Source organism: Zalophus californianus, chromosome 4 (assembly GCF_009762305.2).
Source record: "Zalophus californianus isolate mZalCal1 chromosome 4, mZalCal1.pri.v2, whole genome shotgun sequence".
NCBI classification, from domain to species: domain Eukaryota; kingdom Metazoa; phylum Chordata; class Mammalia; order Carnivora; family Otariidae; genus Zalophus; species Zalophus californianus.
The window spans coordinates 28,369,665-28,395,701 of NC_045598.1; the positions used below are offsets into that span (position 1 = coordinate 28,369,665).

Consider the following 26,037-nt stretch of genomic DNA (forward strand, 5'->3'; position numbering starts at 1 on the left):
GTTTGTTCCCATGGGTGGGGGCGGGGGCGAGGGCCACGGACGGCCACCTTGGCTGCTCCCATCTCTCTAGTCGCTGCCCCCGGGTCTGGCACATCGTGGGGGCCTGGTTCGGACCCCTGCCCTCGAGCACCAGGTCGGGTACTCTGGCTCTGACTGTCCTCATGTAGGCAAAAGCTGACACTCACCTCCTACCTGCCCGGCCCGCTGTGGGCACTGCGGCAGGGTCCCCATTGGTTCCCATGCCTGCTGCGCCAAACCCAGAAATGCATGGAAATCCGGAGCCCATGGACAAACCTGTCCCCCCTCCTCCCCTCATCCGAGACACACTCTCCAAATTTTTTCTAGGGTGTCGGCTCAGGGACTGGTCACACTCAGTGCGGACGGGCTCACTAATGAGGCCTCGTATTGGCTTTCTGCAGCCCCGCTCCGTGTCCCTGCCCCTCACTCGCTCCCTGGCACCACACCCCCATACTAGGTGGTGGCACCTAAGCCTCTGCCTCAGGCTCTGCTGTCCGGGAGCCAGGCTGAGACTGTTCCATAAAGTTCTGTAGAACGAATGGAGTAGGTGACCCTCAGCCGGGGGTCAGTGTGTTCCTCTCGCTCCCTCTGACCTTTGGCTCCCTCCGATTCCCCTTCGCCCTAGAAGCCCCATTGTACCCGTGCCTTGACCGCTCTGGCCCCTGGCTGTCTGACCCCTGACCTCCAGCCAGGCTTCTTCCAGGTCTTTCCCAGGGTGGGCTCTGCTGGCTGGGTACTGGCAGCTAACAGTTCTTTGGTGAATCTCAGTGTGGCCCCGGGTCCTTCCCACAGCCCTGGCCTGCTTCCCTGCTCCTTCTCAGGCAGCTCCTGAGCTTCCCTGGAGCTCCGCGGTCATGGCCCTGGCAACCCGGCTGCCCTACCACGAGTCCACCTTTGCGTGCCCTCGGGAGATCCCCTGCCCTCAACTGCCCTGTCCCACTCAGGTCTCTACCTGCCCCAGGTGAGCTCCCAGCATGCCTTGCTTCAAAGGGCCCTGGCCAGGCTGAAGGAGGTGGTTTGCCAGAGCCTTTCGTGGCCACACAAACAGGGGCTTGGGGTTCTTCCTGCCACGAATGCATGGAGACCAGAACTAAGGTCTGTTTACCGGTTGAATGACAGGGGACATAGTGCGTGATGGCCTTGACACCTGACCCTCCGCTTGCACAGGATGGGAAGCTCAATGTTTAGGAGCTCACAGCCGTGCCTCTGGGGAAGGTGTGTGAGCCCGTGTGTTCACTCACACACCCTCATTCACCAACGCCTGCTCCCTGTGCCCAGCCCACGCCCAGAGCGGTTCCTCAGGCGCTCACTATCTGGAAGAAGGGTTGGGCGGGGGGAATGGGCACCTGGAGCCGTGCCATTCTCTCTGCTCGGCACTCAACACGACGAGGAGGCAGAGGGGATGTCCGGGCCGTGCCAAGTCTCTCACGAGGGAAAGGATGACATACCGCGGCTACCCGTGACCGCTCCTCGTCTCCATCCTGTTCTATCCCCCATTTTGGTCCGGGCTCAACCACGCGCTAGCAAATCCTCCTCACCTGCTCTAAGTGAGGTATGAAAACTGAGAGAAAGGAGAACTAACGGCTGCCTGTGACCTGGGGGGCATTTATACATTCGCTTGAGGCGAGGCTCCTGTTTCGTCTCTGCCTAACCCACCCCCCCTGATTCCAGGGCTTAGGAGAGGCAGCCAGGACCGGATTCCTGGGTCACAGAGAATAAAATTTGCAGGGAGCCAGGCCAGGAGCACTCAGGAAACCCAAGCCGGGGCTGACCCTGCTGCTCGCGCCAACACGTGGACGCTGTTCACGCCTCTCCTTTGACCTCCCTGTCTTTCACGTGTGACCCTGTGCCCGTGCCTCTCCAGGAGCCTCTCTTCCTTCGGCATCTGTCACCCATGCTCTCCTGGTTCTCCTCCTTCCACTCTGGCCTCGGCAGCTCTGGCGTCTTGTGGGGCCCTCCCTTTCCTCTCTCCCTATGTTTCCTTGTCGTTCGGGACCTCCCCAGGTTCCCATCTCCCCTCTGCCCAGCAGTCCGGCCTCTGACTGCCTCCCGAGGTTCCCCCACGAGGCTGGCCGGATGCCTCTCCAATCCCCACCTCCTGCCCTGCTCTCTCCTCTGACTGCCCAGCCATAGATTCAGCCACCTCCTGGCCCCTCAGTCCCAGCGTGAACTCCGTACCTCCCCCACTTCCCCGATTGGACCACGAGGCTTTTTATTTGGGGATGACACGGTCATCTGTCCAGCTGGAATTTCATACCTGTCCTGGTGCAAACATCCTCCCTTTGCCCCACCTCCTTCATCCAACCCACCACTGATCTTTTCAATTCTACCTTCTCGTCTCCATCCTGAGCCATCTGCCTCCCTCCTTCCCCACCGCAACACTCCCTTCTTTCTCTCCACTATGCTCTCCTTCACCCAGGCCCCAGCGATGGCCTCCAGACCGGCTCCCGTTCAGCCCAGAGGCACAGTGATTTTCCTCCACATGATTCTCATGTCCCTCCCTTCCCGCTGTGGTCCCCCCCAGCTCTCAGGATGAAAACCGAATACCTCCATTTAGCACCCAAGGCTCTTCAAGAACGTCTCTTGCCCCCTTCTCCAGCAGCAGCCTCTCTTCTTGGATTCAGACTCTCCACACTCTGAAAGCTCAGCCGCCACCCGCCCCCCACCCCCCAGCACGGTCCTGGGCACCAGGTGCCAGGACAGAAGCTCTGGATGGCAGGTGTCAGGAAAGGTCAATGCCCCCGAGTGAAGTTAAGGGCCTTGCAACGTGCCTCCGTTCCCTGTGAGTCTGATCAGTGTGAGTCAGTTTCCTGACGCTCCTATTTGGATTCAGAGGCGCAAGGTTGAGATCCCGGGTCGCTGTGGCCCACCAGGATGACCGTGGCTGAGGGACCAGCTCTGCTCCTGCCACCGCGTTCATCCACATGCGTACTTTAGACAGCAGGGCTGTCCCTGGAGGGAAGGCTAAGGGGCAGCTCCCAGGTGCTGCCCATTTACGGAGAGCCAGGCACTCTGCTAAGCTCTCCGGGCCGTATCTCATTAAATCATCCTACAAACCCTGTGAAGAAGGCTTTTTTTTTTTTTTTTTTTTATTACTCCCATCTCATAGATGTGAAAAGAGAGGCCAGAGAGATTGAGTATGTGCTAGACCTGGAATGTGAAGTCGTCTCTATTGGATTCCAGAGTCATTAAAACACCTGGGAGTAATTTAAGGCATGGACGTGGGCAGAAGAACTTCGGGAGAGGGGAAATGAGAGAGAGCAGACAGTAAGGCTGGAGAGAGCGACAGTCTGGGAGAGCCAGGCTGACGGATGGAGAAATCACTGCTCTGTCCGATCCGTCTGTTGCTCGCGCCATTGGAAGAGGCAGTGGGGTGAGGGGGGCAAGAGAAGTGTGTCCGCAGGAGGGGGTCGCACCCTGAGCCTGCCCCATCTTCCTCCATAAGCCTGGCTCCCTGGAAGGCCATGTGGCATGGGACAGAGGTGAGCAGAGTGTCCGAGAAGGACTTCTTAAGTCCTGCTGGTCAGGGGCTCCACCCAGGGCCGCCAGATGGGCCTCAGGGGGCAGATTCTTGCAAAGGCAGGCATTCATCACTTTTACGTCTGCGTTCAGATCCCTAATAAGGAAGTAATAATATTGCCAAGCCTTTACCACACTACCTATGAGCTAGCGAGAAGACTAATTATCCGACGACACTAATAAATGGTTATGATGTTATTAAAAATGGCACCAAGCTAGGATTAATAGGCTCATCAATTGTAGGGAATCGGGTTTAACAAGGTCCCCTGCATGTCCCGTCAGGGCCCGTGAATTGATGGATACGGCGCCGCATGGAGGCCGCAGATGAGGCTGCCTCCCCTCTTTTCCCCAGTGGAGGGTCAGCTTGGAGAGGCCTTAGAAGGGCTGGGTTTTTCTGATCTGCCCCCTTGTGAATGCTCTTCAAAGCTCTGGACGCTGGAGATGCTGTGGCTGCCAGAACTGGCACCAGCCCTGCTCATTTCCACAGGTGGCCCCAGCGCTCCGTGGGACCCCCACCCCCTCCCCAGCCCAGCCTGCCTCTGCAAAGGACAGGCACTGACACCCACTGGGGCCCCGCATTCCAGAGCCCCCACACCAAGCTGCAGTGGGGGAGCTGAGAAATGGAGAGGCCTCTGGGGCCTGCTGACTAATTTCCATAATAATTATAGTTATTACTAATAATGGTGACAACACCACTCCCTTCCCTTTACACTGGATTCCACAATCTAGGAGTGCTTCCCCACCAGCTGTCTCCTCCCAGCCGCTCAACATGCTGGGAAGAACACAGGGCAGGTATTCCGTATTCGTATTCTCAATGTTGGGTTAGAAACTAGGAGCTCAGGGACTTAAGGGGACTTCCTGAAGCCCCCTCCTTGGCCTTGAAGGAGTAACCGTACGATACAAATAAAAATAAGAAGATCAAGCACTGACCTGGTGCAGATGGCCTAATGCACGGTTGTGAACTTAGCGCTCACAGCCTATGGGGCTGGCTCAGTTACTGCCATTCCCATTTTACAGATAGGGAAACAGAGACATAGAGAGGCCTAGAGATTTGTCCAGGCCTGCACAGCTAGGTAATGGTGGAGTGGGAATGAAGCCCAGCCCAAGTTCGTGCTGGTGACCACGAGCCTCTCCCACCAGCCCTCCATGGGAGCCTGAGTTCCAGGGGGCCTAGGAAATAAAGGCTCTGCTTGAGCCTTCCCACCACTCCCTCCCCTCCAAGGCTCCAGGGTCCCTGAAGGGCAGCTCCCCGCCTCGGTGACAATCCCATGGCTGGTACTTTCCATGCCAAGATCTACAGAGCGGGGCCCTACCTCTGCCCTGCCTCCTGGGGTCAAGAGGGCTCTTTGCAGGGGTTGGAGCACGGGGCTTCTGAAAGCAGAGAGCCTCCAAAGACTCCGCCACTTTGAACCCCAGCTCCAGCACTTACGAGCCGTGGGTCCTCACCTCTCTCTGCCTCAGTTTCCTCATCTGTAAAATGGGTGGTAGGAACAGGACCTACCTCACGGGGTCATTGTGAGGATAACTGACAGGAGGGGAACATAAGGGGTCTAGCACAGATCAGGTCCTCGTATTCGTTAGCAGGTCTTTGCTAACAGATGCCTCTGGAAAGCTGAGGGCTCTGGGCTGGAAGGCAGGAAACGTTTGCTACGTGCCACCTGAGCCTCCACAAATGGCTCCTCCTTTCATTCCTGCAACAACTGCAGGAGCTCTGGTGGTTGTCACTTACTCCTATTTTAGAAGTGAAGAAACTGAGACTCAGGCAGGTTGATGAACATACCCGGTCGCACACCTACTAGGTGCTAACGTGGGGCCTGAGCCTCAGCTCCGGCGGACTGCATCTGGGCATCTGACAAGCCTTCGTCTTACTGAGGGCCTCGCCATGGGCTGCGCCCCACACCTAGTACTTCCATCCCGGGTCACAGTAATCCTCTGAGGAAGGAAGGAATGATACCCATCCCACAGATGAGGAAATCGCTTAGAGGGGTTCCCCTGAAAGGCCCCTGTCACACAGATGGTGAGCAGGGTACCGGCACTCAAACCCAGGGCCCCTGCCTGCCCCCTGCTGTGGTGACCCCACACCGTGGCTTGTCTTCCCCCCAGGGTCCCACAAACCCCAGGCCCCTCCCACCAGCTGCCCCTTCTTCCTAAAGCCCCACCTGTCTGCCTCCCTTGTCCTCTCCCCACTCAGGCACAGTACGTCCCAGCTGACCCTTGCTTGTCCCCTCACCAAGCCCTCAGCATCCTGCACCACCGGTCTCCCCACTGGGCCCAAAGTCACTCAAGGCAGGGACAGATCTAACTCTATGCCCTAGAGTCTGGTGCTGGCACCTTGCCCACGTGGCTGGGGCATCCTTTGGTTGCTCCTAAAGGAGCAAGAAGCAGTGAGGAGCTGAGGGAGTCCTCCAGAGTGAGCTCGCCAAAGACACCAGTGGGAAAGGCTCAGTCAGACGGGGTGGGGGCGGGGGGAGTTCATGTGTGCTTGTGTGGAGGGCAGTGTCTGGGAGCTGGGGAGCATGAGCAAGGCAGGACCCAGGGAGCTGGGTCCTTCCCAAGGTCACAACCTTTGTCTCCATCTCCCCTGCCCCCAGGGTCCCCACCTGCTGGGATGCCCCACCCTAACATGCACTGGACTTGGCCAAACCTCCCAGGGGTTCCCCAGCCCCTGGGGCTCCCTTCCCGCTTACATGGTCGATGAGCTCCTTGATCATGCCGTTCCACTGGCCCTTGTCGTCCTGCGCCCCGTACTTGCCGTCCTCCACCAGCCGGATCTCGTAGGAGAAGCCTAGGATGTGGGCCAGCTCCTTGAGCAGGTCGATGCAGTAGCCCTCAAAGCGGTCATTCCCAAACAGGGTCCTGTCGGACTTCCGGAACATGACAAAGGGCTCTTCCTGCAGGGAGAGATGGGAGAGGAGCTGACAAAGGCGGCATGGGTCGGGCGAGAGCTTGGGCTGGAACCTCTGCTCGTCTGCAACTTCTAGTGGCCCGAGGCGGGGGCTTGGTAGGTATTTACTAATGAACTGTCCGATGGTCACAGCGCTAGGAAGGGGTGGAACAGGCATCTGGACTCAAAACGATCGGATTTGAATCCCAAGCCCTCTGCTGCACCATCAGTGTAAGGCTAGCAGTTCTCAAAGTGTGGTCCCCGACCAGCAGCCCCAGCAGCACCCAGGAACTTGTGAGAAATGTACGCTCTCCGGCCCCACCCAGACCACTGGGCCAGTAACTCCGGGGTGGAGCCCAGCAATCTGTTTTAAGAAGCCCTCCAAGGGAGGGGTGCCCCGGTGGCTCAGTCGGTTGAGCATCCGACTCTTGATTTTGGCTCAGGTCATGATCTCAGGGTCATGGGATCGGGCCCCCGTTGGGCTCCACACTCAATGGGAAGTCTGCTTGGGATTCTCCCTCTCCTTCTGCCCCTCCCCTCACTCACAATCACACTCACTCTCTCCAAATTAATATATAAATCTTAAAAAAAAAAAAGAAGCCCTCCAGGGGATTCTGATGTCTGCTCATGTGTGAGCACCCCGCTGCACAAGACCCTCCATCCAGCATCCTCCCTGACTTCTCCCCGATACCCTTCTCTCCTTCCGAAGATCTCAGTCCCCAGCACGAGGATATGCTAGGTGAGTGAGGGCTGATTTGAGAGCCTGCACTCGTATGTGGACCCAGGAGGCACTAGGAAGTCAGCAATTGCCAAGTGCCTGTGGAGGGCCTAGCATGCAGCCCAGCAAGGGCGTGCTCGACAGACCCGGATGTCACCCTGCGGTGGGGGGGGGGGGGGACCAATAGTCCCGCTTTACAGATGCAGACAGTGAACGCACAAGGACGCGTGACTGGTTGGTGTGAGCTCACCCTGCTGGCAAGGAGAGCCCCTGAACTCAGGCGGGTGTAGCCCCGGAGTGCAAGTTCTTAACCCCCTCACAGTGCCAGAGGCCCCGAGCTCCAGAGTGCCTCTCCCTGGTGGACAGGGGGTCCTCAGCAGGTAGCTCTCGGTAGACAGAGCACAGGTCCCTCTGTCCCACCTCAGGCTCCCTCCCTTACAGGCAATGGGGACCCAGCGAGTGGCTGGGAAGAGGGCACACCTCGGCCTGATTTCTCATTTAGAAACAAGCCCCTCGCCGCCCTGCGGAGAACCGGGGGCAGAGGCAGGACAGACAGTGGTCCAGTCTGAGGTCTATGGGGTGAGAACTGTGGGCTCTGCTGTGGTAAAACCCAGGCCCACAGCAGGGGCCCAAAGTGCAGGTCGACGCACAAGTCCATGTTTCCCCGGGGTCCACCCACCCAGCCTCACTGACAAGTCCCTGTCCCCGGGCTGTGGTGGACGAGCCACCCCTGAGCCAACTCAGTGTTTCCTGAGCTCCTACTACGCACCGGACACCGATTCAGGCTCTCTCACAGGCTGCTTGATTCAGGCCTCATAGGCCTGCAGGACAGGTTGCCAGCAGCCTCTTGCTGGGCTCCCACTGTGGCAGGTGGGCTCAATTCTCTGGCCCTGATCCCCCAGTACTGCCACCTTTCAAAATCCCACCCCACCCCAGAACTCATTTATTCTAGATTTTCAACAATCCTTTGGGATGCTTCAGAGCAAGGACAGGGGCGTGTGTGAACCCCCAAGGGGTTCCTCCCTCTCCAGGGATTCTGAGAAATCACCTCTCGGTCTTATTGGGTAGAACAAACACTGGGGCCTCTGGCTGGAGTCCATGCTGAATCTCCCTGCCTCCCATCCCCACCCTGCAACCAAGTAGGCAGCTCACCGGGTTGGTGAGAAGAGCCCAGGTGGGGCCGGGGAAGTTGTGGGGGGCTACCTGGAGGGAAGGGGGCTGTAGTTGGTGCACACACTGCCATCGTGCAAATCCATCTCTGAGAAGGTGCTGCCACGAACCCTGGCATGGGGCCCGGTGAACAGGGCCTGGGGGCAGGAGCCTCAATCCCCCCAACCCCCATCCTTCTGGTCGGATATTCTTGTGCAGTGAACAAAGTATACCACTGTCCCTGTTGGCCCTGATGTGAGCTCAGGGAAAGAACTGGAGAGAAGGTACTAGCTCTCCCAGGGGAATCACCAACCACACACAGATTCCTGGACAAAATCTACCACCTTCTGTAAAATGGGGAGAATCCTAGAACCCACCAGACAGGGTTGCTGTGAGGAGTAAATGAGTCAATCTATATGAAAAGCACTTACAACAGAGCCTGGCAAATGTAAGTCGTCAATATGACTGATTGATTGATTTTTATTAATATCGTTACCTTCTTTCCGTCTGCCGGGTAGCCCGTGACTTCAGTGCCCTTTCCAGCCTAGAGACCATGTCCAAGGTCACCAAAGGTTGAAAACCATAGCTGGTGGCCAAAAACCTTTCAGGAAAGGCCCCTGAGATAGCTCACTTCCTGACCCTCCCTCCACGCCCCTCCCTGGGCCTATTCTCTAAAATTAGCACTTCATTTGTGAAGCCACCACAGCCCCAGAATCTATACATCTCCATATAAATACGCTGCCTTCGGAGCAGCTGTAAAATGCCATTAATTTCGGGAAGTGCTTTGCGGATGGCATACATATTTAACAGCCAAAGCCCAGAGCATTAAAATGGTGCTCGCCTTAGTAATGTGTCTCTAGACCTGCAACATTTCCTAGGGGGTAATTCTGAACTCTGCCAACTACTTATTCATGGACTATTTCACAATTTATTACTGGAAATGTCCAGACAGCCAATTCACAAGCTCTCTCGGCTGCTAATCGATTGCTCAGTGAAGGTGCCCTCAATTTCATAACTTCATGCTCTCCTATTGCTCTGGGAGAACAGCCATAGGAGTGCGGTAATATTTCTCTTCAACAAGCCACAGGAAACAGGGGTCCAGAAAAATAACCTTTTCCGACTTTTCGTGGCCAGCTCTCTCAGTCTGGTTTCTCTCTGATCACTTACACCAACGTGAGAGCTGGGCCTTGTGCTTAGCTTCTCCCGGCGGCTGGACCTGTGGGGTTGGAAAGGGGTCTTGGGGGGAAGGATGCAAGGGTGAGCTGCCCGATATCTGCATTCCCAAGCCCCCTTCGGACACAGGCAGCATCGATACACGTCCACCCAAGTGCACACCTGTATGCACCATATGCCACCGGCACTAAGTACCACATTCTTGGTGTTCTGTCAGCCCAGCCCTGCTTGGCCACAGGGGCGAAAGGCTCTGCACCCAGGACCTTGGCTTCTGCCTGTTAGAACCAGGACAGAGCACTGGGAGTCCTACCCACCCCAGAGGTGGGGCCTACGGTGGTCCCTGGCCTGGGATGGTCCTCCCAGCCCACACCCTGGCCTTCTTTTGCTTCTCTGCCTCTCCTGTTGCCCCGTGCTAGGGGTCCTGCCTGGTGGTTGAGTCTTACGAGGTCACAACATGCACACGGCACAAATACACCCGTCAGTGTGTCTCCAGACACCTGAGTGTGGCTGGGCCAGTCCCACACCCACACACATAACCGCACGCATGTCAACACTGCTGCTTTCTTCAGCAGCCTGAAGAACTCGGAACCTTCAAAGGCAGGGCCCCCAGGAGTGAGGCAGGTGTGTTTTCTCAGTGTGTGAGCTGAGGTTGGAGTGGATGAATTTTTCATGAGCCTGTGGAAGAGCAGAGCCCGAACAGAAGCTGGGGCCAGGCAGAGAGGGGGCGGGAGAGGGCAGGCTTCCAGGCTCTCGACCTCAGGCATGGAGAAGGCCATCTGCAGCTCTGAGGGGCCAGGGTGAGTGGAGTTAGGGCTCCGTCCATCTGTGTGTCCATGGTAAAGCACCCTTTGCTCCTAACTCCAGGGTTCGGGATAGGGGAGGAGAGGAGGCAGGTTTAGGGCAGCCCAGTGGGAGCTGCGGCCCTCTGTCGTGCCCAGATTCCAGGGAAAAGAAAGAGCAGAAACCCCTCTGATTAGGGGTCCAGCCCTATTCTCTGGGGGCAAAGCAGTTGGATGTTCCTGAGCTGGGCTTTGGTACCTGCCTGTCACTCAAAGTGCCGTTGCCCGGACAACACACTTGCAGGCAGCCTGGGTCCTCAGTGCACTCACAGGACGTGCTGGCCCTGCTTTCATGCTGCCAAGTGCTGGGGCTGGGTTTTCAGCTAGAGCAGCTGGGCTGGGCCACTCTCCACAACTGGTACGGCTATCCCAAAGAGCCCCAGCCTGAGAACAGCACCCCCCCGCCCCCAACCGGGCTCTGAGACAGGCGGACCACACTGAGATGTTCAGGAGCATCTGGACCAGCTTGAGGTTTTTGGGAAGGAGGCCCCAGGCCCGTCCTTGCGTGGGAGTGGGCCTCTCTCACTCAGGAGACTCTGAAGACATTTTTAGCTGGACACAGAGAGTTTCTCGGAGACCAGAGCAAAGGCTATGTGTCACACCCCCTGGCCCCATCAGGGATCCTCCAGACGTTTTCCTGGCCATTTCTCTTCCTCCAGGAAAGACTGGCCTTCTCTCATGGACCCACAGGGAGAAGCAGACCCTACCCTTCATGAGCTCTGGGCAGTGAGGATGCAGACAGCAATCATGGGCTGCCCCCAGTCCATGTGGGCATCTGATACTGCAGGATGGGGTTAAGACGGTGGGTGGGACATTTGCTTCAGGTGGGTCAGCAGCCATGTCAGAGGTCAAGGCCAACGGGGGCCAGGGGGAGGGAATTATCATGATGTCAGGCCCAGGAGCTCAGACTTTGGGCAAAGCAGACGATGAGGTCGTGGTTGGGTCTGGAGTCTGACGTATCAACAGGAGACTAGAGCTGTGAGGGACTCAGGAGGTCGAGGTCACAAACCCTAATGCCTTCAGGGACCAGTCAGGAAACAAGGAGGCAAGAGGCTGGGGAGTGTCCACCATGGGGAGTGTTGGGGTTCTGTTGAATGCAAGTTCGAAATCTCTGAGGTAGCCTGTGCTGGGGAGAACCTCTGTGGTTGTGGTCAGGGGTCAGTCTTCAGTGAAGTTCAGGGCTCATGGGTGGGCAGAAACCGAGGCTTTCTCTAGAACACTCTGCATACTGTACTAAACCTGAGCTCACCAGGGCCTGGATTTGTAATCAATAATAGTCATTAGTAACAACAGCAGCTATCATTTGGCACGCACTCTGTGCCATTGAGATTTATCAATCCATCAGACTCTCAACTCTGTGAAGTAGATACAATTATTATCACCTCTCTTCTTCAGGTAGGGAAACGGAGGCATGGTGGTTAAGCAATTTTCTGGGGTCACACAGCTAATTAACAGTGAAGCCAGGGCTCAGACCCAAAGGTCTGTGTTCTTAACCATCACAGTCTTGCCCCTGCATCCTGGTCACACTGCATGTCCCCAGCAGCTGCTGAGCTAGTGTTCACCCAGATGAGGGGCAGTGGGACAGATGGAGCTTTGTGCAGGCCATGCGCCAAGAGGGGTTTCTCTCCTCCCCTATCCCCGGGGTGGGGGTGGGGGCCTGAGAGCCAGCGGGAAGCTGCGAGTGGGACTTCCATCAAGGGACCGAGTGCATCAGGTCCGGACCTTTGCAAGAAGCTGTGAGTGTTGACCAAGAAGCTTCAAGAAGGGCGTAGGATGTCTGCCGGATCCTGCCTCTGCGGTGTAAGCAAATCCCGAGCACCTTTGCAGAAGGGTTTTATGCCCTTGAAATCAGGCTGCTGCCAATTTAATAAAATGCATACCCGTGGTCTTTAAAGGTGTGTGTATCTGGTATCCTGGCATATTACGTCTAGCTTGCCACTCACTTGAGGGCATTGTTTTGTGGCGGAATCATCTGGGCCCACGTCATTACCCTTCTTCTTAATCTCTCCGAGCGCACTAGTTTTACCTTTCTTAATCTCATCTTGTGCAAAGTGTTTTATTTATATCTCACATTTTATGCAGCTCTGTTTTTAATCTTTTACTACCTTTTTATTATTTTATTTTTACCCTTTTATATTTTAGCTTTGTCACACTTTTATCCTCTTGCTTTCTGACATTTTGGTTTTACATTTTTTACCTTGTCTAGCTGGAGCTGTTAATTATTTATTTTAATTTTTCGTCTTCCTTGATGATTTCCCTTTTCATCTTGTGCTTTATTTTCATTTTTCTCATTATTATTTTCCCTTTAACTTTTTTGTTTCCTTTCAACTCTCTTCTTTTCTATTTGCATCCACATCAATATCCCTTCAGTTGCTCATCAGTCTTTAATTCCTTTGCTCTTTTTTGTTTATTTCTTTTTAATCTTTTTTAGATTTTTTTTCTTTTTACAATTTTTCCCCTGTTCCCGATGAAATCTTTTGACTTACTCGTCTCAGTAGTCTGATTTCTCTATTTTTTTTAGTTAACAAAAATTTGATCAATAAAGGCAGGTAGGATGTATGGTGTTGGGGGAGGTGCTCGGGGGTGGGGGGGTTCATGCCTAAACCTGGAGGGACAGCTGTCTCCCCAGCCCTCCCATCCTGGCTCCATCGACAGTATGTCCAGAACCACTGTTAGGGCTCCCTTGACATGGATCCTCTCAGTGGTTACAACCCTGGACACTGGGGGTGAGACCCATGGGCTACAGCTGCTGGGGTTTAACTACCATGTCCCTTCCTGCTCTGGGGTGTCCACCACCCACCGCCAAGCATCTGTCTGGTGAGTCACACGAGAGGGAGGGCAAAGGACCATTCTGTGGGCCCCAGTTGAGCTGCCCCCAGTGGGAAGCAGGTGGGGAAACCATACCCCAGTACCGTGGAAAGGCCCATAGCCGGGTGCCCAGCCCTACTCTCTGATTCCATCCCAGGCAGCCTTACTTGGTTGGAACACTCCAAACTGGGCTGAGCCCTCTGCTCTGTACAGGATTTGTTTTATTTGTATTGTATTTATTATACTGTATGAGCTTAATTAGAAGGAGAAGCTGACCGAATTGTCCTCCAAAGGTCTTTGGTCAGAAGTTATTGGGTGGTGATCAGGCTGCCTCTCCCCCGCATGGCCCAGCTTGGGTCCCCAAGAGCAGTGTTGTGTCTCTGAAAGGGTGGGTCCTGAGACCCTGGAGGCCTTCCAGGGAGGGCCGGTGCATGCGGAGGGGCCACAGCACTGGCCAGTTAAGAGGCCAGTGGTGTGGGTGCGTCTTTCTGCCCATCCTGAGCTCGAAGGTGCAGAGAGCCTGGGAGATGCCAAGAGCCACTCCTTGGCGCTATTCAGTCCTGGGGAATGGAGTGAGGGTGGCAGGTAGAGTGACCACGGAGGAGAGCTCTCGGGATGGGCATTGTGGACCGTGGCATGTGTGGGCTCCCCGCAGAACCTCTGGGCTCTCTGGGTGTGGCCAGAGCACCCATCACAGCTGGGGGTACTAGCGAGAAGCGCCTTTTCCCTGGGAGCTGAGGTGAAGAGGTAGGGCCTGAGTCCTGGGGCAAAGGGCAGGTTAACCTCCTTCCATCTACCCCATCGTGGTTTGTAGTTGGACTCAGGGGTAGGTGGGTGGGTGGGGGGAGATGCAAACACACAGGCCTCTGCAGATGGGCTTCCAAGCAGATCTCAGACAGGCATGAGGGCCAGCCCACTCTGTCTTTGGGAAGAGGCCGCTGACAGCCAGCCCCTGTGGTCTTTGGCCTGTGACCATGGGCAAGTTGCTCTGTTCCAGTGACTGAGGGCTTTCTGAGGGACACTCCATGTTTCCATGCCCACCCCCCATCTTCCAGTCTCGAAATAGCCCTGAGAGGTGCCCAGTCTGGGTCCTTTCAGCCCGTCTCCGGCTCATGCCATCCCTCTTGCGGGGCTGCAGGCTCTTACCAGCACAGTGGTGACGATGAGCGACCTGTTTGTTAGAGAGTCAGTGACATTAGGGCCTCGGCCTTTGGCGACCTCCGTGATGTTGAGCCCCTCCGCAGGACTCCACACGCCAACCTGGACGGACAGACACACAGAGAACAGGGGCTGAGCCCCCCGTCTTTCCATCCTTTCTCCACATCAACAAGACCATCCACTCATTCCCCTTCCTCGGGAGCATCGTCATCACAGCTAACGTGCTGCGAGCTAACCTTTCGGACAACCCTGTTGCCTCTCTTCTTGTGGGAGGCGGGCCCCAAGGTGTCGAGTCTCCAGAATTCTGCCACCTCCCCCTTGCTGGCAACCCCAGCACAACTGGTGGGGAAAACGCAGAGGAGAAGGTGAGCATAAAGACAGTCCAGGGACCTCAGCCCAGCCAGGGGTGGAGCAGGTGCACCAGGAAATCAGGGGTCCTGGGGCAGATGCACTCTGATCCCAGTGGGCACCCCCTCTTCCTGGGGAAGAGCCTGGGCACCCAGCTGCTCACTCACTGGGTCTCCGCTCTGGTGCCACCTCCCAGGGCCATGCACCCTCCACAGTCCGGGGCAGGGCTTGGAGCAAGGGAGACGTTCACTAAGCATTTGCAGAATGGGTCAACAGCGGAGGAGACATGGCACCTGCGGGAAGGCACTCTGGGCAGGAGCTGGCCTTTGTAACTGTTTTGGGGGTGGCAGACCAGAGACGAGGGCCCTCCCTGTGGGCCTGGTTGCCGCTGGGCTCAAAAGCAGCTAGCTTTGTGGTTTTACTTCTAAAGTTGGCAGATAGGGTGGCCAAGGTGGCATCATCTGTGTCCCCACAGTACGCTCGTTGCTATCAGGCCCAAAGCTGGAGGAGGCCAGGAAAGATCCAGTTTACCAATCCTCTAACACCCGGGGCCTCGTGAAGGTCCACCGCTGCCCGGCTCCACCCCCCTCTCGGGTCTTCTCCCTCAAGGAAGGTTTTGGCATGCCCACTCTGTCCTTGGCCTAGCTGGGGGGCACTCAGGAAACTTAATCAATTAAACAGAGAGGCCGAACACAAACATCCCACTCAGAGCGCTGCTCAAAGCTGGTAGCAGGAGCCATGTAATTATGCCTGGGTAGTTCTGCTCTAATCCTCCCAGAGCCCCGGCGGGAGCTGGCGGGATCAGTGTGACCCGGCTTAGCAAACAGAAGCCATGAGACAAGAGGCAGGGTGGCTGTGTTTGGGCTTAGCACCCTCTCCAGGCAGGATTTCTGTCTGTGCAGACCCCCGCAGAGCCCACAGGAGAGACAGGCAGATGGCGTCAGAGGTCCTTCTCTCAAGTGGGCCGAGCTCACGAGGGTCCCCAGCAGCCCACCTGGAGGGCCCACAGACATCTGTCCAGCGGTTCCCGAGCAGCTGAAACCCTCGCCCCCGCAAGCATCTACGGACTTCCAGCTGCATGCGCCCTGTTAGGCCCCAGGTGCCCTGGGGATGCGAGCACAGTAAGGACCGAGGAGGCCAGAGCCCCACAGAGGCTGTCTGCCCACGCTCCAGGTGGCTGCGAGCAGGAGCCTCCAGACGGCACAGGTCAGCCTTCGTCCTGGGACAGTAGGAGGACTTTTCCCGGGTGTTGGCTCTAGGCACTCTGCCTTTGGTTGGGAGAAGGCTGCTGTGATGGGTTCAGATGGGGAGTGCTCTCGTGACCCACTCCTGAGGTCTGCTGCGGGCCCAGGAGTGCATCGCCGCCGCGGTGTATGTGCGGCTAATTGCCACCCTCGGAATTTTAGGCCAGCCCTAGAGACCGACAGCTGAGAGAACAAAAATGAAACGCCACTTGAGTGGATCCCACTGCAGCAATGCTGGGGACCAGGAAGGGCCCCCCTGCGCGGCCAGGTTTAAACAGGAGCCAGGAGACTGCTCCTCAAGGACTCCTAGCATGAGGAGGTTGGACCAGCTGGTCTCCCTGATCTTAGGAGCAGAAGCCACAACCCCTGTCCCTAAGGGGCTGATGCTGTATGTGGCACGAAAGAGTGGCAGAGGAAGGTGGGATTTCCCTGGACACCCCTGTCCAGGGCCCCCCGGGAGTCTGTGGGGAAACTCAGACGTGAATGGAGTCAACTTGGCCACAAGGTACAACCCAGCCAGAGCCAGGTGTGTGCCTGAGGGAGCGAACCCAGGAGCCAGAGGCCACTCCTACAACCAGGTGACCACGTGGGCAAAGGAGGGGCCCGAGGGAGTGGGCATGGCTGGGCCATGGGGAATGTTTTGGGGGCCATGGAAGCTGGGCCTGGAAAGGCAGGCTGGGTTATTTCTTGGAGGGCCATAAAGGCTCAGGTGAGAGGCCAGAGCTTCACTCAGTGCTGGGGGACCATGGGTACCAGCGGAGCCGGGCAGAGCTGTGCGTTGGGAAGCTTTGTGTGCATGCGTGCGTGCGTGCGTGCGTGCGTGTGTGTGTGTGTGTGTGTGTGTGTGTGTATACACTCAGGATGGCCGGAGCCTCAGGAGTGGAGGTAGAGAAGCCAGGGCTGGGTGCTAAAATCATCCAAGGGAGAGGCCTGACCCAGGGCAGACAGGGGTGGACAGGAGAGTAATCAGGGCATCCTGAAGGCCCAGAGACCTCAGAGCCAGCCCCTCCTTCTCCGGGCTTTTGCTCCCTGCACTTCATATACCCCATTCCCAGGGCTGGACAGATGCCCTGGTGCAAAAGGGGGTGGCCGAGCCCCTGGCCTAAAGGCCCCAAGGATGTGCAGAATTAGGGGCTAATGTTGAATCTCCTCAGCCCAGCAGCCTGACTCAACAGAATATGTGGACTGTTCCCAGAGAGCAGAACTGGCCTCATTACAGACATTTGCTGGTGGCCAGATGGAGGCCCCAGCCCCAAAAGGGCCTGCGATCCTCATCCAAACCCCCTGGAATCATTGAGGACTTAGAAACCAAGAGGGGGGAATTCAGAATCCATGCACTTCAACCTCTCTCCAAAGAACGAACGAACTCCAGTTCCCAGACAAGCAATCATGTTGCTTAATCTTTGCTTAAATGCCTCCAGGGACAGTGAGCTCATTACTTCCCAGGTAGGCACCCACTTGTTGTTGAAGTTTCTGTTACCCAAAGTCAGGTCTGTCTTTCTGCCCCCTGAGCCTTTCATTACTTTTCCCAGGTTAAGAATCTCCAGTGGCCCCTGCTCGCAGAGTGACAGCTTGGGTGTTGGCCACGGCCAGGCCACTGGGTTCTGCACCTGTCCAGCCCGACCACGCCTTCATGTTCTCCAAAGGACCAAGGCACAGGCCATGCCAGGGCATGTCAAGCCCCCGAGGTCTTGTCCCTCCCTCTCCTGAGCCCATGTACCTTCTCCAGGCCGTCCTCCTTCAGGCTGATGATGTCCAGATCGAAATCTGTCCGTAAGCCACTAGTTTTGTTGAAAACAATCCGTCCAGTTAATCCTTCCCATTGAGCCTGCCGAAAGGGAGAGGGCAGAGCGGCAATTCCTCGGGCTCATAAATCATCACTCGGTACAACTGTACAATGATTCATTTTAATTACTCTTTGCACTGATACTGTTCCCCCAAGACCATGATTAATTAATAATCACCTCCATCATTGCACGGGCTGTGGTGCAAGCCAGCGATTTCCATAAATTCTATTATGCTCTTTAGCCAGCATTACATTTGTACCTTCTCGTGTACAACATCGATCTCAGATGCACTCAACTGAGCCCCTGCGGAGCCTGTGGCGGGTCCGCAGAGAGGGGCAAGGAGGCAGGTGGGCGGCGTGGGGCAGGCGAGACCTGCATGGAAGCGGAAAAGCCAACGGGCCAAGCCAATCCTGGCTGGAAGACCAGACGCTTGGAGGAGAGCTGGAGGAGACAGAGAAGCTACCCCCACTGCCGCCGCCGGCCCCGGCTCCACGGGGTCGCGGTTAAGAATGCAGGGGTCAGAAGGCCCGGGTCCAACCGCTGTTAGCTCTGCCACCTGGGGGATTCCACTTCACCTCTCTGTCTCAGGTTCCTCCTCTACAAAATGGAATTTGTAATAGTACCAAAATGCCAGGAGGGTGGAATGAGATAAATCCCATAAAATACTTAGGACGGTGCTCAGTACATACCAGAGCCCTGAACAAATGGCAGGTTTTGTCATCTTTTATTGCCATTAATATGGCTAGCACAGAGAGGCCGGGGTTCAGAGAACACCCCAGCCCCGAGCTGAGAAGAGCCCCACTCTTCTAGATCAGGGATGGGCAATCCACGGCTGGCAGCCCCAACTCCTCCGCGGCCTGTTTCTGTGAACAGTGGATCAGAACACGGTCACACCCATGTGTTTACTTAGTGTCTTTGGCTTCTCTGGCCCAGTGCCTGCAGGCCTGAATAGTTACAGAGAGACCAGCTGGCCCACAAAGCCTAAATAGGCACTCTCCCGCCTGTGGCAGAAAAGGTTTGCCGACTCCTTTCTAGAAGATACCCTTCCTGGAGGCCCAGCGGATACCTACGAAGTACTTCCCGCTGCTCAGAGCATGTAACCTGCCGCCCTGGCAGGTGGGCCAGGTGAGGTCACCATCCCCATTTCACAGACAAGGAAGCAGGCCCCCTGGGGCCAGCACATCCCCCAATCTCACCGAGTGGATGAGAGCCCACCCTGCCGCTCGGGTCCCAGGGTCCCAGGGTTCCAGCACCCGGGCTGGAGCTATGCCCCTTCTCTCTCACCTCCGTGGAGGTAGGAGGCCGCGGGCACCCAGGTGAACACCCCCATGCCACCGGCTTTCTGAGTCTGGGAGAACAAACTTGGAGTCCTTGGGAACCAGGGGGAGCTGCGGGCTGACGGGGTTGGGGAAGGAGGTGCCAGAGCATGTGGAAGGGGAAGCCCTGAAAATCGCAGTCCTTGCTTTGCCACACTGGGGTCAGGATGCCCTGGAGGTTCTGAAAAAGGTTCCAGGGCCTCTCCCTGGCCCAACGCTCCTGACACTCATGCTTACACTCACGGCGTGGCACCCAAGTTCATGGGATCATGGATCGCTGGAGGCCACAGTGACATCCACAGGGCTCTCCAAACACTTGGGCAGCTCTAAGGCATCGTGGGAAGTGTGCAGGGGGGAGCAGCTAGGTAGACTAACTCAGGCAGAGGGGTGGGGCCTGGAAGGGGTCCGGGAGGCTGTTAAAAGGAGTTAGACAGAATGTGATCTAACCTCTCCGAGCTTCAGGAAGGGGAAAATGACCTGTTTCCTCAGTGTTAAAAAAGATGTATAAAGTGTTTAGCAAGTGCCTGGCCTATGCTCCCCCAACTAAGTGGTCTATATTATTAGTACTCCTTTGTTGCTTCCTTCCATGGAGCTTCCTTGGACTAGGGCTGGCGCTTGGCTGGGAGGAGGGCTGGTCACTTGGGCCAGGGCCCGAGGCCTCAGTAGAAATCCTGTCATAGAAGGCTAACCTCCTTCCCTGAATGCGCTGATTTTGTCTCATGACAATCCTGCCAGGTGGGTGTCACTGTCACCCCCATTTTATGGTCATAGACATTGAGGCTCAAAGAGGGGCTGAGCCATATACAAACCCCACATCATGGTGGTGCAGGGCAGAAGCCCGGTCTGCAGGAACAGAGCTGAAGAGCTTGGCCTCACTATGCCCAAGTTCTGTGGGAGAGGCTTCTAGAGCCCAGGGGGCCGGAAACGCGGTTTGGGGACAGAAATGAAAAGACCAGAGAAGGTGAAGACCACTGTTTATGGCTTCACAGAGAAGCTCAGCTCTGGCTGGCTCCCCCTCCTCTGTACCCTCAGGCTCTCTCCTGGCCCCCAGGGGAAATCACAGCAGGTGCCTTCAAACCTGCATTCGGAGCCAAGCCTTCCCCCTTGTCAGCTACAGAGGAAGGAAATGCCAGCAGGGGCCTGGACTGCCTGTGGGCCCCGGGTGGGGGGGTAGGGCCAGGGCAGGGCAGGGAGCCGGGGACAGCCCCTCCCCGTGACATTTCCCGGCCTGCCCGCCCCTTCCAGCCACCGCTCCAGACTCGCTAAATGAAAGATGCTTCACACGCTCTGAACTCCGGCCTGGTATTTTCCAGCTCCTCTCGGAAATGCCAAGTCTTTAAATGATTTACTGTCACGCAGTCAGATGGGGGAGACGAGCAACTTGGAAATGGTCTGAGGGAAGACGGTATGCTGGGCTCAAGCAGGGCACTCGGGGCCCAGGCTCGGGCAGCTGCGGCACTGCAGGCAAGCCACGTGGCTGCACTAGGCCTCCATGTCCACCGCCCTAAGGTGCAGGTGTCACAGAGATGTCCCTGAAGGGGCTCTGTAAGGAGCATGAGTGTTGAGGGCCACTCACTGGGCCGGCGGCTGGGAAACAGGAGGTACACCAAAGCGGGCCGGTCAGCCCCGGGAGGGAGAAGGGGCCCCTTCCTCTAGTGTGGGCAGTGACGAACCTGCTCCCCTCAGGGCTGCAGACTGAGCCTCAAAAATTCCAAGGGGTCAGGAGTGAGCAGGGTGAGGGTCCCCAAAGCTATGTGGCCCAGGGACCCTCGTTAGCTGGAAACCCACCAGGGAACAAGAAGCCACAGTGATGGCACTCGTGACGACAGAGACAACATAAGGGTAGCCCCTCTGCTGGGCGTTGGCTCTGTGCTAGGCTCTGGCCTAAGTGCTCCACACACACCCTAACTCGCTTCATCCTGCAACAACCCTAGGAAAATCTCCAGAGTACAGAGGCAGACTGGAGGCACAGAGAGGTTCAGCAGCTTGTCGAAGGTCACACAGCTAAAAAGTGGGTGAAGCTTCAAAGGCATTTTTGTGTGGCTCCTAAGGGGCCCAGGGTTGTGGCTTGGGTCACCGACCCCCTCAGAAGGGCCTCTGGCCCCTCCGTCAGAGGTCTGCCCAGGAAGGAGGCAGCCGGGGCTAGGAGTCAGGCCTCAGCGCTCCCGGGAAACAAGCGGGTGATCTCCCAGGCTAACCAGGCCTGCTCAGGGCACTGGACAATCAGCCTTCTTCTGCAGTTTTGAGGGGCTGGATGAGAAGGGACCATCATGGTCCTCTTATGCCAATACCACTGATACCGGATGGAGCCCCTTCTGGGCGTGAGGGGAGCTGGTGCCAAGGACTTCATGCCTCCCTCACCATGATGGTGAGAGCGTGTTTGCCAGGTGAGGAAACGGATGCTCGTGGCCACCTAGGAACACGTGTGAAGCCGCACAGCTGGGGGAGGCAGAGACGAGCTCCACGGGCATGAGCGTCAAACTCTACAGCCGATGTCCCATCCCCATTCCTTTTAGCGCCCTTCCCAAGCAGCAAGGGGGGATATCAGCCCTTGGGGAAAGGCACCCTGTCTGCTGTGTGTAAGGTGGTGGGTCTCTTTGCTATATACCCCCTTGGAGCTGCCTTCCTTTGCACGTGGGATTACATCCCTGAATGCCAGGACTTGATTCATGTCCGCTCCCTCCCTGGGCTGTGAGCTTGGTGAATGCAGGGGCTCGTCCGTCTCAGCCCCACTGGATCCCAGGGTCTGGCACCCAGCAGGACCACAACAACTAGCTGCTGAATAACTGAATGAACGCTCAAAGTAGCCTGCCTCACCCTGGTCCAGTGTGGTTGCCACGGAGAGATCGTTCTACAACCCTCCTTGAGGGCTTCTCTCGACGGCACCTGGAGTCGCCTGGACATGGTCTCTCCCTCCAACCCAGGATAACCCTGCCCTATCTTCTCCCCGAGCCTTCTTCATCCACCATTTACTGGGATTTGACTCTGCCCACGTCCTGGGCGAGATGCTCCGTGGACAGTTTGCACACTGTCTTCTCAACAACACCGAGGCAAGTACTCTTTATGCCCATTTTACAGTCAAGGAAACTGAGAATCAAAATGTTAATCCTCTCACCCAAACTTGCATAACTCATTGCGATGCCGCCAGGATGCTTGGCCTTGGCCTTAGCTTCCTCAACCTGTAAAATGGGAACGGTGAAGAGCCATCCACAGCTTACAAGGACAAGGATGATGGAGAGTCCTTCAGAATTATCGGTTGGCACTGTGAGTGTCAACGGCCGTCTTGCAGCAGGACAGAGTTCTGCTCCTGGTTCCTCTGAATCAGCCCCACGGATGGAACTTCACAACCACCTCGGAGCCAGCAGAGCCGGGGCCCGGAGGACCCGGAACATGAAGAGGAGTACGTAGGGCTGATTATCCGGCCAGCCTCCACTGCCCCGCCCATTGCCCTGAGCTCTTTCCACCCAGGGGTTTCGTCTCAGCTGCCTGGCATCCCTCTGAGGGGGCATGCTTCGGACCCCATTTTGCAGATGAGGCAGCCAAGGCTCAGCAAGGTTCTCCAGCTTGCCCAAGGTCACACAGCCGGGGCAGAGACCCTCATCTGCCGCACTGGAAAGCCCAGGCAGGTCCTGCTGACAACGTGGACCGCCCACGGAGAACCTCCTAGGCTCCAGGGCCATAGCCCTCTCAATCGCCCTGTGAGATGGGTCCCGTCCAGCCCATTTTCACCCAAGGAAATGGAGGCTCGGAGATGTGAACCCACGTGCCCAGATTCGTGTGGGCTAGAAATCAATTCTGCCTGCCTCCCACACCCGCGCCTTTGCTCTGCAGCACCGAAGACCCCCAGGGAGGAGGCCCTGGGGGGGATGATGGGGGAGCACTCACCTCCTTGATGAAGTTCATGAAGCGGCCGCCAAAGCGCCAAGCCTTGTGCCGATGGCACTGCAGGGAATTCACGGTCATCTGCGGGGCCCTCTGGTAGCACACGGACACGATGTGGACGGCGTCGTACAGTAAGGCCGCGTCAGTCTGGAGGGGAGGGCACAGGGCCTGAGAGCAGCTCCCCAGCCCTGAGGGTCCTTGGCCCAAGTTGCTCAGCCCCTCCCCCACCAGGCATATGGGGTCCTGACAAGGGAAAGGCCCAGGGTGACCCTGTCCATGCCCTCCGTGAAGGCCGGGCTTGGGTGCCCCTGCTGTTCGGCAGACACCCAACTCCCACCCTCTCTGCAGTTCAGACCTTCTCATTCTAAGCCCTCCTTTCTCATCCCATCACTCCTGTTCTCCTAGGCCCTGTCCACACCTTCTCCTTTTCTGCCTCCCTAGGCTCCAGCTGGTTAGAGCTCAAAGTCCTCTGTGCCCAGGACACATGGGTCCTTACCCCCAGACTCTGTAACAACCTGTTTACAAGCCTCCCCTACCACCCTTGGGGTTGGGGGCGGCTGTGTCTGATTCCTTGTGTTCCCAGGGCCCAGCCTAAGGTCTGGCTGATCCAGAGCAGGTCTTAGGAAGGGAAGTGGTGGGAGGGAAGAAAGAGATAGGGAGGAAGTAGGGGAGAGAGGACAGAAGAGGGAACAGGGAGGGCTGCCGAGGAAGGGGTGCCCCTGGATTTGGCCCGCCTGGCTGGGATACCATCATCACGCCATCCAACAGGCCGGACTCTGCCCGGGGAGCCGCCTGCAGCCGCTCCATGGACCACTTCTCTACGATGGCTGACACATGCGGGTTGTCCACGTTGAGGATCCGGAACCCCGTCAGGTTCACCCCTGAGTAGCGGTAGGGCTCCAGGTCTAACGCATACAGATCCTTGACAGAAAGAGGCTCAAGTAAATAAAGGTGTGGCCTGCTGTAAACCCCAGCCACCCCTCACCTGGGCCACCACTGTCCCACACGCCCTTCTTGGAGCACCGGGAGCCCAAGGCAGCAACTCCCTGCAGAGCCCTGCCCTGCACGAGGTGAGGCTCGGCGGCGGCGGTGGAGTACCCGCAGGAGCACCGGAGGGGGGATCAGCTGGAATGCCTTCTGCCTGGCGGCTGACCTCATGGACTCGCTGCTGGACCCCCTGCATGTGGCTCAGCTGGATTCTTCGTCTACAAAATGGGGCTCTTGCCTCCTTTATAGGACTGGTGCAGCAGATCACATGAAAGGCCTGGCCCAGAACATCAGATGATCGTGATAATGGTCATGATGGTCACTTCCAACGACGGGGGTGCCCACTTCGGGGGGGACAAAGAGCACTAGGCCTGGGCATCTCCAAGGGAAGCTGAGGGGAGTTGTTGTATCCCCCACCCCCAAAAAGGCTATTTTAAAATATTTTTTTCTAGCTTTTGCACAGTGAAGGAAACCATCGACAAAATGAATAGGCTGAAAGGGAGAAGTACTTGAAAAGCTCAGCGTCCCTCATCATTAGGGAAATGCCAATCAAAACCACAAGAAGCAATCAACTCCCACCTGTCAGAATGGCTAAAATCAAAAAGACATCCACAAGTGTTGGCGAGGATGTGGAGAAGGAACCCTTGCGTGCTGGTGGTGGGAATGCAAACTGGTGTAGCCGCTCTGGAAGACGGTACGGAGACTCCTCAAAGAATTAAAAATAGAACTACCCTATGATCTCACAATTCCACTTTTGGGTATTTATTTGAAGAAAACAGAAAAACTAACTTGAAAACATAGGTGCACTCCTATGTTCACCACAGCGTTGTTTACAATAGCCAAGATATGGAAGCAGCCCAAGTGCCCGTCGCTAGATGAACGGATAAAGAAGATGTGGTGTGTACATACAGAGGAATGTAACTCAGCCATAAGAGAGAAGGACATCCTGACATCTTGTAACACTGTGGATAGACCCAGAAGACATTATGCTAAGTGAAGCCAGACAGAGAAAGACAAATACCGTAGGATTTCACTTATATACAGAATCTAAAAAAACAAAACAAACTCATAAATACAGAGAACTGGTGGATGCCAGAAGGGAGAGGGGTGGGGGGATGGGCAAGGTAGGTGAAGGGGATTAAGAGGTACAAACTTCCAGTTATAAAATAAGTAAGTCATGGGGACGTAATGAGCATAGAGAACGCAGTCAACAACTTGGTAATCCCTTTGTATGGTGACAGATGATAACCAAAGCTTTTGTGGGGGTCATTTTGTAATGTATAAAAATACTGATTGGCTATCTTGTACCCCTGAAATCAACATAATACTGTAGGTCAATTATAATTCAATAAAAACAATAGTCTTTCTGCTTGGGACTCAAGGAATACCACCGCCTTCTTCTCTCCCCTCACCTCCGACATCATCAGCCAGACCTCCACACCCGCTGTGTCCTAGGAGCAACAGACCAGCAGTCAGCCCATCTGTCCACGGCCAGGTGGCATCCAGTCTGGTGTAAGGAGTAGGCCCCGGCCTAAGGACCAGGAAGACTGGCCTTAACGTGTGGGGCAGACGAGCTTCAGGCCCTCTGCAGCTCCAGCTCTGGGGCAAGGGGAGCCGGTGGGGCAAGGAGGCAGAGAGGGATTGGGCAGGGTGTGTGTGCATGGAGGAAGAAGCCAGGTGCTAAACTAGGAAGAAGTGGCAGTGTCGAGGAGATAGGGGGTGGTAGCCTAGGAGGAGCAGACCCTTCCTACTAGTGGTTTGAGAAACTGAGTCCTAAGGTCCTCCTGGTCAACTGTCTATTCTTTTCTATGCTCTACTCTCATCAAGCTATCTTCTGTCCCAGCCTCCGGTCCCTCCTCTTTCGAGGGTCCCTCAACTCATATGCTCCATCCTGTGCTGGGAGAGAGGCAAGACAGCCCACAGGCTGTACTGTTCTCTGCATGGCTGCAGTCACTGGGACTAAAACCCAGCCCATCATAGTCCAGGCTTCCATGAACTCGACGGCAGCTCGAGGAATGATGAGCTCACGGAGCAGCCCTTCCGCATGGTGCTGGCTTCCTTTGGTCTCTCACATATTCCCGACTGATGCTAAATTCTTCCTGCTCCTGCTGCACCCTCAAAATGGGCTCCTTCTGGAATGTGTGGTGTTGGCTTCCTCTTTGAAAGTTTAGGGCATAGGATGTTGGGGAGAGATCTGGAGCAGACTT

The 26,037-nt window shown here is 56.3% G+C and overlaps 1 protein-coding gene across 3 annotated transcripts in view; it reads right to left on the reverse strand.

The window, feature by feature from the left end:
* Positions 1 to 26,037, reverse strand: part of GRIK3 (glutamate ionotropic receptor kainate type subunit 3) — a 219,195-nt gene that overhangs the window by 36,347 nt on the left and 156,811 nt on the right. For all 3 annotated transcript variants that reach the window (XM_027580703.2, XM_027580712.2, XM_027580719.2), the window contains exons 6-10: positions 23,591 to 23,764; positions 22,847 to 22,990; positions 17,579 to 17,686; positions 14,255 to 14,368; positions 6,225 to 6,428 (exon numbers count right to left, since the gene is read on the reverse strand). In XM_027580703.2, coding sequence (XP_027436504.1) covers positions 6,225 to 6,428; positions 14,255 to 14,368; positions 17,579 to 17,686; positions 22,847 to 22,990; positions 23,591 to 23,764 — 744 coding nt within the window. The remainder of the gene's footprint in view (positions 1 to 6,224; positions 6,429 to 14,254; positions 14,369 to 17,578; positions 17,687 to 22,846; positions 22,991 to 23,590; positions 23,765 to 26,037) is intronic.